The following is a 16,720-nucleotide window of genomic DNA, read 5'->3' as shown; positions in this document are numbered from 1 at the left end:
TTTTTGTTGTTATTTTTCTACTGTATTCAAAGCATTTTTGTCTTATTTTCTTAAATGTGTAGAATTTTTGTTGGGGAGAAAGAAATAATTCAATCTATTGCAGGTTTAACGGATATGGGACGTAATGAGTTGGAAGAATAAATAATAAAATTTGTACTTTGTGATGTTATTGATATTAATTCACGTGAAGCAATATGGCCGACAATATCAACAAAATAATCAAAGTATTTATGGTAAATAAATGCTGCGTTCAAGAGAAGTCAGAATATTTGGGCTGATGTATGAATGACTCAGCTAGTTGTTTTTTTTTGTTGTCAAAATGTGAATTTAGGAAATTAAAGGCCCTCTGCGCAGTCGGTGAGACGTTCACGGACCACAATGATTACTGTATTTCTAGTTTGGGAAACGTTTTTCCACAAAATTTGTCTAAGTGAAATAAATTCAACCATTTGAATGAATAGGAAGATCAAAGTCATATGAAATGTTAGCACGCAAACATAAGCAATACTTAGCGCCAGTGTTTACTTACATACCATAGCCATGTGAAATGTGATCAATAATACAGGAAATCGTTTTTAAAAAGGCGAATACATTAACTGTAGGAATGATTGAGGAGTAAATACTGACTAAAACTCGACCTTCTTTGAAGGCTTGAGACGTTTTTGTTCAAATGTTCTTATCTTTAATTAATCTAGCTTGCTTTTTTTTCGCTGAAGCACTTGAAAGACTGATTGTTTGGAAGGGTCCTTGAACGCATCATCGTTTCTCAGAGGGAGGAGGGGGAGGAGCTACGCAGAGGCAAGCGGCAGCAGCACGAGCCACTCAGTACCGGCGGCCGCCGCGGACCCAACATTGTTCCACAAACCCCGGGCTCAATAACCGTGTTTTGGACCCCTTTAACCGGGAGTAGAGACGCGAAACTCGGATGCCTCTATGATCCAGCTAACCTGCCGGCGACACACACAGCGTCCAGTTTGCACACGGTAAGTCGGGGCCATGTCGCCGGTTTCTTTAAATTAGCTAGCACTCAAGGTTAGCTAGCCGCGGGGGTAGCCGCCGCTTGTCGCGCAGACCAAACCCCGGTGAGAAAAGTGCCGCTTTAACGTCCACTCGCTTCCCAGCGAAATTACCGACACTTCGCGTGTAAAAAACCCGTGTCTTTTATTATCATAAATGATCATTTATGTGTGTGTGTGTGACGCGAATGTGTTAAATTAGCTCCCTACGTGCATCTTAACGCCATTGTGAACGTTGCGAGAGGTTTGAGGGCGGTGGCAGGCGGCGGACATGTGAACGACAATTTACGAGGGTTTTTGTACCTAAATCTGAATTAATTCCCGCACCGACTACGCGTTAACCCAACGCCGAATTGACGAATACGTTCGTCCGCACGTATTCGAAAGGTTAATCCGGATGTTGCTGTGCGTGTTGCGCACGTTTCAGTGTGATGAATCAAAATGTGCCCAAAATATTGAATGCAGTTTCGTTTTCCCGTCAACAGCAGCTGGCGTTTAGCCCAATGTGACGGGGCCACGACTGTTGACAGAACGTTATTCTACATTTATACATCTACATTTACATATCTACATTTATATATCGAGTATTATCACGAATAAACTAGTTTTAGTGATGAAAAGTCACGTGTGTGTTATCATCTTTAAGCTAGGTTAGCTAACAGTGATGCAGCTACAACATATTAGCTTTAATGACTTGCAGCAAATTGATTAGAAGTAGTTTTTAATTAATTTTAATGAATCCCCCATAGGGCAAATTCAAATTTACACAGCAGCTCAATGATTATAATAGATCATTTAAGTTCAGATTGAAGAACAGAAGCCATATAGGGATAAACATTATATTAAAAACATACAATGTATGCATTTTTCTGCACATATTTACTAATTCAGTCTTGTTTTGTTGTTGCCGTGATGTCGTGCAGTCTGAATTCTATTCGATGATGGAAAACAGCTTGTGTCAACAAGGAGAAACACATGTTATTGACAGCAGAAGAAGAAAAGGGAAGAACATTGTCAGATGTTTAAATTTCTTTATTCTCTTCTCTCTTTTTTTTTTTTTTACTCGACTGTAGACGGTAAAATAGAAAGTAACCAGTTGTCATCGTGTCGCCTGGAGAGATTAGCAGCGGATTAGAGCTCTGCAAGGACAACCGGACGACAATCTCCAGGCATTTTCTCCAAACACTAACCCCCCCCCCCCCCCCCCCCAAAACACCAGCAGTGGTCTCTTCTGACTCATCTGGGCTTAAAGAGTGTTTAAAAAATCGCTCTGTTCCGTTAGATAACTGTGACACACACACACGTCTTTAAACTTCATCACACACACAATCAGATTCCTGTGTGTTCATTCACGCCTGATCCCGTGACCTAATTATGTAAAGGGAGGCGTGTTAATCCCTGAAATAAGTCCGAACACGTGCTGCGCGCGAGAAAAGTGCTTCACCGGGGATGTTTCCGGTTGTAAAGTGTGACTGTTGTCCATGTGCGACTGCGAAAACCTGGAAAATCCCTCCGATTTTACACGTGTTATGAAGCAACGGCACATGGGAACATAGGAATATAATCCAGGCCTCTTATTTTAGATGTTTTACTCAGATTACGCAGTAAAAAATACGCCACAAATTGATCTTTAAAAGCAAAACACAACATTTCTTAACATAAATCAAGGCAGCGATTAATCGGTTACGATTTATAATTAAGTTCTTTGATTTTTCAGCTTCTCACGTTTTCGTTTTCTACTTTCTTCGGTCCACATCGTCGAAAATCATTATAACGGATTTGTGTCACCAGAACGAGTGTGATTCATATCAGAGCTGAGGAGATGAGCGGATTAATCAGATTATCTGTAAACGGTTTCGACGATGAACTAATTATTTTGCGTTTCGGCTCCTTCAGCGACCATTTTCCACTAGTTTGACTGCCGTATTTGTCGTAATCTTCACATTTAACACTGTTTTACTACCTTTATTAACGTTAGCACTCGCACTTACACAGTGAACTTGTTATTTTTAACTACAAAGAGCTATTTTAAGACAAACTCAGCTGATGTTGTCACTCTCTCAGACTTCACAGGGTTGTTTTTTCACACAAATTATAGTTACGATAAAAACACAGGATCCCGTGACACGTTCAGAGAATTTTTCCTCACTAATAATCAATCTTTTTAAACGATCATCTCACTTAATATGGGTTAAATACTACATTTTGAATCTCCTTATTTAGTCTTGGCGTCATGTTTATAATGATTTACAGTTATAATATCACTAATAAATTGATTTTGTATGAGCTTTAAAAGTACCAAAATTCTAAAATTCACGTATACCTGACGTTACACTTTTAAAAAATAACAATAATACTGTCATTTAGGGCTGAAACGACGAATCCACGATTAAATTTATCCTCGGTTATTTTGATAATGAATGAATTGGTTTGAATGTTGTTTTTAAAAGAAGACAAGTTTTTACAGATTTTTCAGCTTCTTAAATGTGAATAAGTTCTGATTCCTTTGCTCCATTTGACAAAGAAATAATTAAAACTCATCAATATTGGTTTGTGAACTAAAGAAATAAGAGGAAAATCATCATTTCTAGGTTTGAGAAATGCTTTTCAACATTTTCTGACACTTTACAAACCAAACAAGTTTTATATTACCTTCGTAGTTGAGCCCTCGTGTGGTTGTATTTCTATTTTTGCGTTATGTTAAATATTTTAAATATCCTACTGCAGCACCTGTCCACTCCTACCAACTCTCGTTAATAATGTGTACGCATATTTTCACATTTTTTACTGTTTTTTAGTTAATTTTATCGTGCAATTGCATTTCTACGAATGTCTAATGTTAATAATTCATTTCTAATAAGTCATAAATAACCCCCAGATTAACTGAAAATTAATTTCACAGTCGGTGAGTTTCCTCAGCGTGGGATCAATAAAGTCAAATTTAATCCAAATTTGTGCAAAAGTCACAAATAAATACAAGATTAGAAGTAAACGACGAACACGTACGACGTACTTAACGTCGTTTGTGTCGGAAAATGTGTTATTTCAGTTGCTGATGATGTACTAAAGTCGTCATTATCATCGTTTTTAAACTTTATTTGGCTCAGACGTTCTCACGGATCGATCGATTGTTCGCTCGCTGCAGTTTGTCGTTTGTTTCCTGGCATCAGGAGGAGGCGTCGTCTCTGTGGTTTACAGTAAAACTGGAAAATACCGTGTGTGTGTTTTCTGTGGAACAGGACTTGTACTGAATGTGTGTGTGAACTATTTCCTCCACCTCTCTTGGCTTTTGGGCAGATGAAACCATCTGGTCCTGCAGTGTCTCCATCTGTTCTGGACCTTCTTTGATTTTTCTCCTCAGAATTCAGTCCAGTCATGAGCCTGAAGTAGTTTTATTTATTTTTACTCTCCAGCACTCGCACGGTGTTACATGAAATAACTCTTTTTGATTTTACTGATCAGTGTTCGCCAGACCTGGAAATGATGATGTTATCCAGTGTCTTTATTTGTCCACAAACCAAAAAGATTCACTTTTTAATGATTTATTAAGCCAGAAAATTTTCACATTTAAGAAGCTGAAAGAGTTTTTAATATCGTGTGTTTCTGTACATTTTTATACTATTTTTGTTTTTCTCTTTCTGTAATTGAGGTCGACGGATGTGGGTTTTTCTTTAACCAGTGATGATTTTTAGAAATTAGACATATTTAGCCGATTTTACATTTTTTTGCCTCCATTTAATAAATGTAAAATGGCTAATTAACCAATGCTAACCTAATTTTGAATAAATATTAAACGCAAGAAGCCACAAACATCAGATAAGCTAACGTTCTGTGTTGTTTTTGAAGACTTAAGTGCTGCAACCATTGACTGATTGAATAGATTAGCTAAATATGAACTGGCAGACGTTTTCATAAGGGATTAATTAAATTGGATTGATGACACTTGAAAGAGCCTCTATTGACTGAAAGCTAATTAGTAAATTAAAAAACGTCACTGAGTCGATCTCGTAAATGAATCGCTTTCTTGTTTAAAAAAAAAAACAAACATCCATAAGTGAATCAGTGAGAGGTTTATCAGCCACTTAATCCAGAATCCACTTCCTGTGAGAAACCCTCGGGGTTTTAGCGAACAAAGCGTCGCAGTGTTTGTGTCCGACTGACGAGAACACAGCAGGTATTGTTAGCGTGGTTATTTTTAGCTCTGTGTAACTCCGAATAACGACTCATTATTGGAATAAAGTGGTGGAATTAATGAGTGCCCGTAGAAAGTATGTGTTCCTATAGTGGGAGCTGTAGAAGATTTTTCAGTTATGGTTATGCATGATAAGGAACGTAAAGGCTAACATAATACAAACACTGTGCAACCTCATTAGACACAACGTAAATGTGCCTAGTGGTTTTTTGAAGAAAGTCAACTCACTGTCAAAATACAACAGGGAAAATTTTAATGAATTTCAAAAATTCATTAAAATTACTCCTTAAGAGGTTTACAAATATTTTCAACAGATCCTTGTTCAGGGCCATGCCGACTATTATGATGGTAGATTTCGAGTCATTCCGAGATACTTTTTGTTTTTGAAGGAAAGTCAGCTCACTGTCAAAGTGCATCAGGGCAAGTGGATAATTTCCTGAATTTCAAAAATTCATTAAAATTATTCCTTAAATAGTTTTCAAATATTTTCAACAGATCCTTGTTCAGGGCCATGCTGACTATTATGGTGGTAAATTTCAAGTCATTCCGAGATACTTTTTTTTTTGCTGATGAGCCGCTGCATGCCTGGTGCAGCATGATAAATCTGTGAAAACACACCTGTTATACATCACTCACAAAAAAACAACATTTATGATGCACTAACCATACAATTTTAATAAATTACTAAATTGTTGTGTCGGAAATCGAGTAAATAAACAAAAAAGCAATGAAATATCTGCATTAATAAATCCCTAATTCTGTCAGCTCCGTCACTGTGTTATTTCTAATAAAAATGCAACAAAAAATAGATTTAATCCGTTGTAAATCCGATTAAAATTGCATTCTGTTTGAACTGTGTCACGTCAGTCGTTCAGCGGATTCTTTAGATTCCCATCGTTTCATATTTTATGTCTTCTTTATTCAGAGAAATCACTAAAACAGTGAGGAAGTTCGATGGAAAACTTGTTGAAAGCGACCTGTTGAAATATCCTGTTTTGTAATATTGAAACTGGTGGACTGGCCCATTCCCCAAAAATGACCAATTCTTCAGAACATTACATTTACTGTATAGCGTCGACAAAGGAATAAAACAATACATGTACGGGGGCTTTTTTTGCTTATTTTTTCCTCCGTTTCAGTGATTTTGCCCATTTTTTTTCCAGAATAACTTCCAATATCTGGCAGTTATTTACAATTCACTGCATGTTAAAATAGCGTAGAACAGTATGAAATATCATTAAAGAGGAAGTTCATTGGAGTCTGGGTGAAAATGACTCGTGTTGTGGGAACTTGTCGTCATTATGGGACAAAAACGAAGTTCCTTTAATGTAATTTATTACATTTTAAGGTGAGAACATGTTGTATTAGTTATCGTTAGGTCAGAGCAGGGGTTCTCAAAGTTTTGATACCTGAGGGCCAATTTAGGAACCCAACATTGGACTGAGGGCCGCCAAAGGAAAAACAACAGAAAAAAAACAGAAATAAATCCCATTTGTACTAATTTAAATGACCAAATTGCAGTTCTACAGTTTAGCGTTAAGTAATATAAACGTTAATATAATGTAATTTAAGCGTTAATATAATAACGCTTTATAATTTATTGGGTAATTATTACCCAGTATTTTGGCCATTGTTCTTACCTTCTAATTACAGGTTAATACCAAGTAACACATTTCTGTTACCATATATTTACTGGGTAAATAGCTAGTAATAGCTTATTACTAGCTTATAACCCAATAATACACTAAAATTCACCATATAGAAACCAGGTAAATACTCAGTATTTTTGTTTACACTTATTGGTCTGTATCCAGTAATGTACAATAAACATTTAACAAGCTTAGTAGCTCCTGGATTAAAACTATCAACTGTAATTCAGTGCGGGCCACCAGAAATGTTTCTGCGGGCCGCCATTGGGCCCCGGGCCGCACTTTGAGAACCAATGGGTTAGAGTAAGGAAACGAAAGTAAGTCAATGTGGCGTCCTCTGAAGTCATGCTAACCTCTTTAGGACCCCTTTTAGGACCTTGTCAGGACCCGTAGTCCTCATGAGGACCAGGAACCTCATTTTCTGAGGAACTGGTTAAGGTTTAATTGGTTCTGGTTTGGGTTCAGGCTTTGTTAAGTCAGTTTAAATGAATGTGAGTTAATGCAGAGTCCTCAGAGGACGTCTCTGACCACGACTGTCTGTCTCTGACTGACATGGACTTGGACGTTAATCTGTGAGATCAGCAGAATGTAATCTCCTTTGGTCAACGACCCGGACAGCATTATTTGTATCACTGAATGAGTCTGCGTGTGTGTGTGTGTGTGATAGTCTCTGTCCAATCTGTGTTTTCTCTGCGCTGTTGTCTACTAGTTTTATTAATAAAACCTATAAACTAAATCAAATATGTCGCTAAAAAAACTGATTCAACGATAGCCGCGACTCAACTAACGATCATTTTCCTAATCGATTAATTAATTTGTCGATTATGAAATTACGAAATGTTCTCGACCGTCTTTGTTTTTGTCCACAAACCAAAACTATTCCGTTTTTTAATGATTTATTTGTTTACGTGGAGCAAAGAAACAAAGACAATGTTCACATTTAAGAAGCTGAAACCATCAGAAATCTTGTTTTAATCAAACTGATTCATCGATGATCAGAATAATTAGAGTAGTAGATTAATAATCGACTGGAAAAAATGACAAAATAAGTGTATTAGGTTGTGTATTTGGGCTGTGGGATTCATTTCCAGTTAATCTGGGGATTATTTCCCCCGACCAATGAGTTATAAGAAATAGATTATTAGCTGTAAATATATGTACACGTTATTAATAAGTTATTTTTAGTAACCGAAATAAGACTAAAGAATGTATTAAATTTCGGTCATTTTCATTTTCACTTAATCTGGGGATTATTTCCCCAATCAATTACTTTAAAATTAACTAAACAACAGTCCAAAATATGAAAATATACGTACACGTTATTAATGTTAAGAAAAGTAACCAAAAAAAGACTAAAGAATGTATTAAATTTCAGTCGTTTTCATTTTCACTTAATCTGGGGATTATTTCCTCAAACAGTGACTTTAAAATTAACTAGAAAACAGTCCGAAATCTGAAAATATACGTCGTACACGTTATTAATAAGTTAAGAAAAGTAACCGAAAAAAGACTACACGATTGTATTACATTTGGATAATTTTCATTTTCACTTAATCTGGGGATTATTTCCTCAATCAATTACTTTAAAATCAACTAAAAAAACAGTCCAAAATCTGAAAATATACGTTGTACACGTTATAATAAGTTAAGAAAAGTAACCAAAAAAAAAAGACTACACGATTGTATTACATTTGGGTAATTTTAAGTTTCATTTAATCTGAAACTTAATCTGATTAATCTGGGATTATTTCCTCAAATCCATCGCTTTTTTCATTCAGTGAAATGTCCAGAAATGTCGAAACTGGCATAAAAATGTCTAAATCGATTAACTGTTTCAGCTCCAGATTCAACACATTGATCTGTGTAAAGGTTTGGATTAAATAGCAAAGTTTATGTCCATTTACCAACGTTTATCGGGATTATGAGAACAGAATATTAAGGAAATGGCAGATTAATTAGTCGACCTTTACCGACTAAGAGTTATTTTTGTCTCAAAGGGACAAACCTGGTTAAATAAATAGAAATGTTGTGTCTGTACGACTGTGTTTTAGTGTGTCACTGAAGCGCTGAGTCAGCGTAAACACACCTGAACGCCTCCTTCAGTAAACAACGTCAGTGAAGACGTTGCAGCAGAGTCTCTGCGGGACTGAGGCGCTGAAATCTTACAACATGCTGCAACATGATCCTAACACGGACTAATCACTCCCTGGATAATAATCTGATCATTTATTTCCTTCCTTTATTTACTTCCTCCCTGACAGAGGTGAGCCATGGCTGAAGCGAACGCCACCCGTCCCCAGAGGAAGATGTCCACAGCTGGGGAGAGCGTGTACAAGGTGTTAGGGCTGGAGAAAGGAGCCACTGCTGAGGACATTAAGAAAGCTTACAGGTCAGGATTATTCATCTGATAGCAGCAGAATAATGAGTCAACCTTTCTTCCTCCTCGTTTCATTGTTGAGACCAAGAAAAGTCACTAAAAACAGGTCAAATATTGTATTGAATTGTGTATTTCATCTCAAAATCTGGATTCTTTTAATTTTCAGATAATCCACGTGTTGTTTACTCCTAAAATGTCACTAAATAGTGAAATTGGCATCAGAAAAATTCTTGTTTTATTGAATCAACAGTGCACAATCTGAAAATATACATATTATTGATCAGATTAAGACAAGGAACTGGAAAAAATGACAATAAGTGTATTGTGTTGTGTATTTGGGCTGTAAAATTCATTTTCAGTTAATCTGGGGGATTATTTTGCCAATCAATGACTTTGTTTTTGTTCTGCAAATGACTTTGTTTTTGTTCTGCAAATTAACTAAAAACAGTCCAAAATCTGCAAATATACGTGCGTGTTATTAATAAGAATGAGAAAAGTAACCGAAAAAATTATAAATAATTGTATTAAGACTGTTAATTTCGATCATTTTCACATAATCTGGGGATTATTTCCTCAAGCAATTGCTTTTTTGTTTCATGAAATGTCACAAAAAATGTAAAGGCACAATTCTAATTTAATGTAGCCAAAAGTTCAAAATCTGGAAATACACATAGTGATTATTAATAATATTAAAAGAAAATCATTGTATTTCAATGTCGCATTTGGGATTATTTTAGTTTTCAGTCAATTTTCAGATTATCTCTCAATTTTTTTGGGGTTTAAATGTGCATCAGAATTTTTTAAAATGTCAACAAATGTCTCCCATTTTTTGTATTTAGGCTGTGTTGTAATTAATCTCTGAATTTATTCCAGTCGAAGACTATTTATTTGGTCTGTTAAATGCCTCAAAATCATACATTATGACTAAATGTACAGAAGTCAAAGGAAAAGTGAACTGAAACTGCCTCTTGTCTCCGTCTCCCCCGTCAGAAAACTGGCGCTGAAGTATCACCCGGACAAGAACCCAGACAACCCGGAGGCGGCGGAGAAGTTTAAGGAGATTAACAACGCTAACTCCATCTTAAACGATGAGACCAAGAGGAAGATTTACGACGAGTACGGCTCCATGGGCCTGTACGTGTCTGAGCAGTTTGGAGAGGAGAGCGTCAAATACTACTTCCTCATGTCCAAGTGGTGGTTCAAGGTGTGTGTCAACTTTAACTGTACTATACTATAATATGCCGTTAAAAATGTGACGATTTTTTTTGAAAAAAATTTTGGTCCAAGATTTGACAAAAACATCATACTATACTATGTTGTCAAAAAATTTGACAATTTTTTTGAAAAACAATTTTGCGTCCAAAATTTGACTAAAACGTCATACTATACTATGTTGTCCAAAATTTGACCATTATTTTTCAAAATAAAATTTTGGTCCAAAATTTGACAAAAACGTAATACTATACTATGTCGTCCAAAATTTGACAAAAAATGTTGGTCCAAAATTTGACAAAAACTTAATACTATACTGTCATCCAGCATTTGAATTTTTTTTTCTAAATACAATTTTGTTCCAAAATTTGACAATAATGTCATACATATGTCTGTCATTCAAAATTTGAATTTTTTTTGAAAAAAATATGTTGGTCCAAAATTTGACCAAAACATCATACTATACTGTCGTCCAAAATTAAAAAAAAATTTTTTTTGGGTAAAAATGTTTTGTGTCCAAAATTTGACTAAAACGTCAAACTATACTATGTCGTCCAAAATTGGAATTTTTTTTCTCAAAATAAAATTTTGGTCCAAAATTTGACAAAAACATCATACTATACTATGTTGTCCAAAGTTTGAAAAAAAAAATTAAAATTAAAATTTTGGTCCAAAATTTGACAAAAACGTAATACTATACTATGTCGTCCAAAATTTGACAAAAATGTTCGAAATAAAATTTTGGTCCAAAAACGTCATACTATACTATGTCGTCCAACATTTGAATTTTTTTTCTAAATAAAATTTTGTTCCAAAATTTGACAATAACGTCATACTATACTATGTCATTCAAAATTTGAAATTTTTTTGGAAAAAAATATGTTGGTCCAAAATTTGAACAAAACATCATACTATACTGTCGTCCAAAATTAAAAAAAATATTTTTGGGTAAAAATGTTTTGTGTCCAAAATTTGACTAAAACGTCAAACTATACTGTCGTCCAAAATTTGAATTTTTTTTCTCAAAATAAAATTTTGGTCCAAAATTTGACAAAAACATCATACTATACTATGTTGTCCAAAATTTGAAAAAAAAATTCATGTCATTCAAAATTTGATTTTTTTTTTGGAAAAAAATATGTTGGTCTAAAATTTGATTAAAAAATCATACTATTCTAGGTCGTTTTGGACCAACATTTTTTTTTTCCCCAAAAAATTGTAAAATTTTGGCAAAAACGTCATACTATGCTGTGTATGTAATTCATGTTTTATTCAGTGGCGTTTTTACGTAGATTGTAAGAAAACCTTCCCTCTCTCCGTCCGCTCAGGGTCTGGTCCTGTGCTGCACGCTCTTCACCTGCTGCTGCTGTTGCTGCTGCTGCTGTTTCTGCTGCGGTAAATGCAAACCGCCCGACGACGACGACAGCTACCAGTACGTGGACCCCGAGGACCTGGAGGCTCAGATCAAGGCGGAGCAGGACGGAGGTGAGCGGTCGCCGCTCGTGACGCCACAGACTCTTCTTCACCACTTTTCTTCCACAGCCGACAACGCGCACGGCGCTTTTAGACTCTTGTACACTTCCAGCTCCGCTCGACTCTGTTTCACTGTGGTTTTCCATTACTTCGTAGTACCTCCTCAATGTGGGCGGAGTCATCGTAGCATGGCCGCGTGAACGGCGTGACATCGCTTTATACGCTACACAAGCTAGCGGCGGTCAGAGCAGTTGTTTTCGGTGTAACTGATTCGTTAGAATCAGTTGATTAATAAAAGAATCGTTCAGTACTCCCTGTCATGTGACCACGTCACTGAACTGAAATACTGAATCGGGATTCAGACTCACGAATTTTGAGATTTCAAAATGTCAAGATTTCACTTGTAGCTAGCTAAAATATTGCCATGTTGTGAATGTTTTAGCTAGCTCTGGCTAAATCACCTCTTTTCTTTGGAATTCTATAAACCCCTTATTTTCCTTGAGCAGTGTAGCTCAACCGCCACTGGAAGGTACTGGCTTTTAGGATGGCTTCTAGCATTATCCATTAGCTAGCTCTGGCTCATTTTAAGCTACGCTATCACCCCAGGGGCACTGTAGCTCAACTGCTACCGGAAAGTACTGGTTTTTAGACGCACACGAAAAGCTATTTTGAGATTTTAGACATTTTCTTTGTTAAATGTCGGACATTAACGCACATTTTCGGGGATTTTTAAAGTCTTTTCAATCGTGCTGGGTACGTTCATTACCCACATGAACGCATTGCGCGTTTCCGTGGTGACTGACTGGAAAAATGAGTCTCTAAAGTTACGCGAAACTTTAAAAACAGAGGCACACATACGTAACACGGGTACGCCGGTTATTTGTTAGCGCCGCTCTTTTCGTTTAATAAACGGACCGCTCCAGTTTGACTGTAGGCGTGCTAACGGCGCTATAGGAACTAACGCAGCTAACTGAGCTAACTGGTAAATGGTGCCTGGATTTTAGACATTTTCTTTGTTAAATGTCGGACATTAACGCACGTTTTCAGGGACTTTTTTAAAAGTCTTTTTATCTTTAATCTATAGTTCCACATCGTTGAGTTGACTTGTCCAGTGACGAAGCGTTCTGACCAATCAGTGGTCGGCAAATCTGTCAACGTCGCATTTCAGTATAGCTTGGAACCATTGTCAGAACAGGTAGAGTCGAGTCAAGTCGAGTTGAGCTGGAACCGTTTAGTGGAGAAGTTCCCTTGTTTGCTCGGGAAGGAGGTTCAGCAATCTGCGATCTCACCACTAGAGGTCACTATTTCTCACACAGACAAACAGCAGCAGCACTAACTTCATGTGTATTAAAAGGGGGAAACTCAAGTGAGCCCATGGTGTCATTCATTTCCTTTTAAAAACCTCTGGGTGGGATTTTGTGTTTTTATTCTTTCCAATGCTCCCAACTCGACAGGTAACACAGTAATCATAGGCCAGCCCACGTCTAACGCCGGTCCGCAACAAAGCCCCGACGCCCAGACTCCGCCCATTCCCATGCCGATGCCCATGGCTCCGCCTCCACAGGGGCCTCAGTCGCCGAGCGGTCCGGCGGGCGAAGAAAACCCCGGGGAGACTTTACCAGAGTCGAAATGACTCGTAAGAGCCGCGATCGTCGTCGTCGTCGTCATCGTACGATCTCTGTGTGTGTGTGTGTCGCACTGTCGCCGCACTCACTGTCCTGCTTCTTCACGCATCCATAACAAACAAGCCCCGCCCCTTCAACCACCGCCTGTTATTGTCGTCATTCATATGCTTGTTGTTGTTGTTGTTGTTGTTGTTGTTGTTTTTGTCGCATTAAACCCACAGAGCTGCATCATGAAATAACCCCGGCATCTTTATTTTTTTTTGCATTGTTTCGTACTAACTGAGAAACTAACAGTTTGCACATTTTTAAACTATTTTTTGTTTCATTCTACAATTAAATTTTTCTTTATTTTTTGGTCATTAATTATCTTTTATTGTCCCTCGTTCTTCCACAGGAAAGTGATGATGTGGACGAGCCTCAGCGAGCAGAAGCTGACGGGTGAGAAACACTGTTTAAATGACACCGTTTACAGCTGCTGCTGCTCCGTGTTTTTCTTTTCACCGTTGATAATCTGGACTTCCTGTTTCGTTCTCAGCCCCAAACACTCGTCACAACGGTAGAAAAGATCTCTACATATGTGTTTTTGTGTTATTCATTTTGAAAGTAACACATGGCCGAGTGGAAAGGGAACCTGGTCTTGTGAGATGTTGCAACATTTTGGAATTTTGGCATTAAAAATTCTTAAAAATCCCAATATTCATATTAATAATGATAATAATAATAGATTTTATTTGTATTACATTTGAGCAACAAACCTCAAAGTGCTACAGAGTAAAAACAAGATAAAAGCATCAAAACAAGACAGTTAAAAAAAAATATATATATATATATAATATATAAATATAAAATTAAAATGAATTATTATTAATTATTAAATAGCACAAGACTAACTAAAAACAGTCCAAAATCTGAAAATATACGTATACATATATAGTAAAATGTGGAACTGGGCTTGTAATTGGAGGAGTTGTATTAAGGCTGTCAATTTCAATAATATTAATTAATCTGGGGATTATTTCCTCAATCAACCACTTTTTTTGTTCATAAAATGTCCAGAAATGTAGAAAATGGCATCAAAATTTGATTAACATACAGATTATTAATTATATTAAGTGAAGTAACAGAAAAAAATCATAAAATACTTGTATTGAGCTGTGGATTTTGGCTGCAAACTGGGATTATTTTAGTTTTCAGTTCATTTTTGGATTATCTCTAAACTCTTATTGGGCTGTGATTTGTCACCAAAGTCTGAAAATCAGAATTTAGTAAAATGTGGAACTTGGCTTGTAACCGGAGGGTTGCTGGTACGAGTCCACACCAGGGGGAACTCTTGAGCAAGGTGTTCCTGCTCCTAATCTGAGGAGGAATTTCTCGTCGAGGGTTGGGTTCATTAGATTAAGGACTCATTTATGACTAATTTATGGTCTGTTAAACTCTTCTCTTTGTCCCTCTTCAGCCTCTCGAGCCTCTTTTATGACCCTGCCACATCCGTCTGCTGCCAGAGATCCAGTAAAACCCGGCGATCCACCAGCCCAAATCCACCAGCGGCCACCGGTCCAGCCCTCGCCTGAGTCCCCGCCTCTCTTTACCGGCTCCTCCCCCTTCCTTCCGCTCTCTCTCTCTCTCTCTCTTAAGCCCCGCCCCTCCATGGGAACGTCAATAACGGCGGCGTATCTTGGTGTAAAAATGAAACCACAAAGCTGTGAGCGCCCTCATCGGAAAACTTCACGCTCGCCGTTCCGATCAGTCGCAGGATGTGACTCTGGAGTCGGAAAACGCTTTAGAATAATAATAATAATAATTATAATAATGATGATAATAATAATCCCGATGTGACTGACGCTGGGCGGGAAGACGGCAAACGCAGAGGCGGGATTACCGTGATGATTTACCCATAATCCAGAGCAGAATTGGAATTCTCTTTGTCGTCCGTCTCCGTTGTTTTTTTACATTTCTTCCATTTTAACGTTTTTTGTTTTTTTTTGCAAAAAGAAAAAGCCGCTTTGTTTGGCGTCAAATCGACTCTGAAAGAATCGCACGCAGACGTCGGGACGACGGATTTAACGTTATAAATGGATCACGGAGTCGCCGCCGCGTTTTGTGCGACGACGCGGCCCGGAGGCGAGGCGCCACCTGACGTTTACGGATACTGTCTGAGCCAAACTCCGGAGACCGGAGCTTCTTCGGTGCGGATCGGGAGGCAGAGACTTGACTCTCGTCTGAGTGCATGTGATTTTTTTTTTTTTTTTTCCCCGTCTTAACGCATGCCCAATCCCGACTGACTGTACAGCACTGGATTACACGACTGCAACACATGGAGGAACCCGAGTTGAACCAGCTGACATGTCGTCATGTGCCACTCCCCCCCATCGATTAGAAAGATACTGTAACCCCACCCACCCTGGTGTAATCTGCTTTTCAGTGGAACACTGACGTAAATTAGAGATTTGTTTTTGTTTTTAAAACTCGAGGAATTTAATCTTTTAAAACCCAACGCGACCCAAACCCCTAAATATCACATAGTGAACGAAAAACATGGTGTAAATAAGTAAATAAAAGGCAGCAACGGCATTTTTAACATCAGATTAATGTTGTGTTCACTGTTAATTTCTTCTTTATGGAATCAGAATATTCTGGATTATACATGTTTTTTGAATTTTATCCCATACAAAAAAAAACTTTCATCACGATTGATGACACTAGTGCCACCTATTGGAACGTAAATCAGCAATACAATACATCTACGGGACCTTCTGGTGTGGAATATTGCCAAATTGCGATCATTTTAGCTAGATCTGGCTAACGCTACTTTACTGAAATCACCTACGGAATTTTAAAAACAGTACTTTCCAGTGCCATTGTAGCTCAGCTGCCACTGGAAAGTTGTGTTGTTGTTTTTTTAGCGTCACTTGTAGCTAGCTAAAATATTGCCATGTTATGAAGGTTTTAGCTAGCTCTGCCTCAATCACCTCTTCTGTGGATTTCTTTAAACCTGCTAACTGCTCAACAGCCACAGGGAAAGTACTGGCGCTTAGCATGGCTTGTAGCATTACCCAGAGCAAGCTAAGATGTTGCCAATGTTTTAGCTAGCTCTGGCTCATTCTATGCTACGCTATCACCCCAGGGGCAGTGTTGCTCAACTTCTACCGGAAAGTACAGTTTTTTTGGACGCACAC

The 16,720-nt window shown here is 37.6% G+C and overlaps 1 protein-coding gene across 1 annotated transcript; it reads left to right on the top strand.

Annotated features, from left to right (window-relative positions):
- The first annotated feature begins 847 nt into the window (after positions 1 to 847).
- Positions 848 to 16,508, top strand: dnajc5ga (DnaJ (Hsp40) homolog, subfamily C, member 5 gamma a). The gene is made up of 7 exons (XM_083898253.1): positions 848 to 983; positions 9,119 to 9,246; positions 10,225 to 10,438; positions 11,775 to 11,931; positions 13,374 to 13,555; positions 13,939 to 13,982; positions 15,001 to 16,508. The coding sequence occupies exons 2-5, from the start codon at positions 9,128 to 9,130 to the stop codon at positions 13,550 to 13,552; spliced, it is 669 nt and encodes a 222-aa protein (XP_083754379.1). The 5' UTR covers positions 848 to 983; positions 9,119 to 9,127; the 3' UTR covers positions 13,553 to 13,555; positions 13,939 to 13,982; positions 15,001 to 16,508.
- The last annotated feature ends 212 nt before the right edge of the window (positions 16,509 to 16,720 follow it).

Source organism: Microchirus variegatus (assembly GCF_963457635.1).
Source record: "Microchirus variegatus genome assembly, chromosome: 12".
In the NCBI taxonomy this organism is placed as follows: domain Eukaryota; kingdom Metazoa; phylum Chordata; class Actinopteri; order Pleuronectiformes; family Soleidae; genus Microchirus; species Microchirus variegatus.
This window is presented reverse-complemented; position numbering and strand designations above follow the sequence as displayed.

Excerpts from the sequence above, each read along its gene's own strand:
- dnajc5ga (XM_083898253.1), top strand. The coding sequence starts at position 9,128 with ATGGCTGAAGCGAACGCCACCCGTCCCCAGAGGAAGATGTCCACAGCT. Across the intron at positions 9,247-10,224 it reads GACATTAAGAAAGCTTACAG|AAAACTGGCGCTGAAGTATC; the intron begins GTCAGGATTATT and ends CTCCCCCGTCAG. Across the intron at positions 11,932-13,373 it reads CAAGGCGGAGCAGGACGGAG|GTAACACAGTAATCATAGGC; the intron begins GTGAGCGGTCGC and ends CCAACTCGACAG.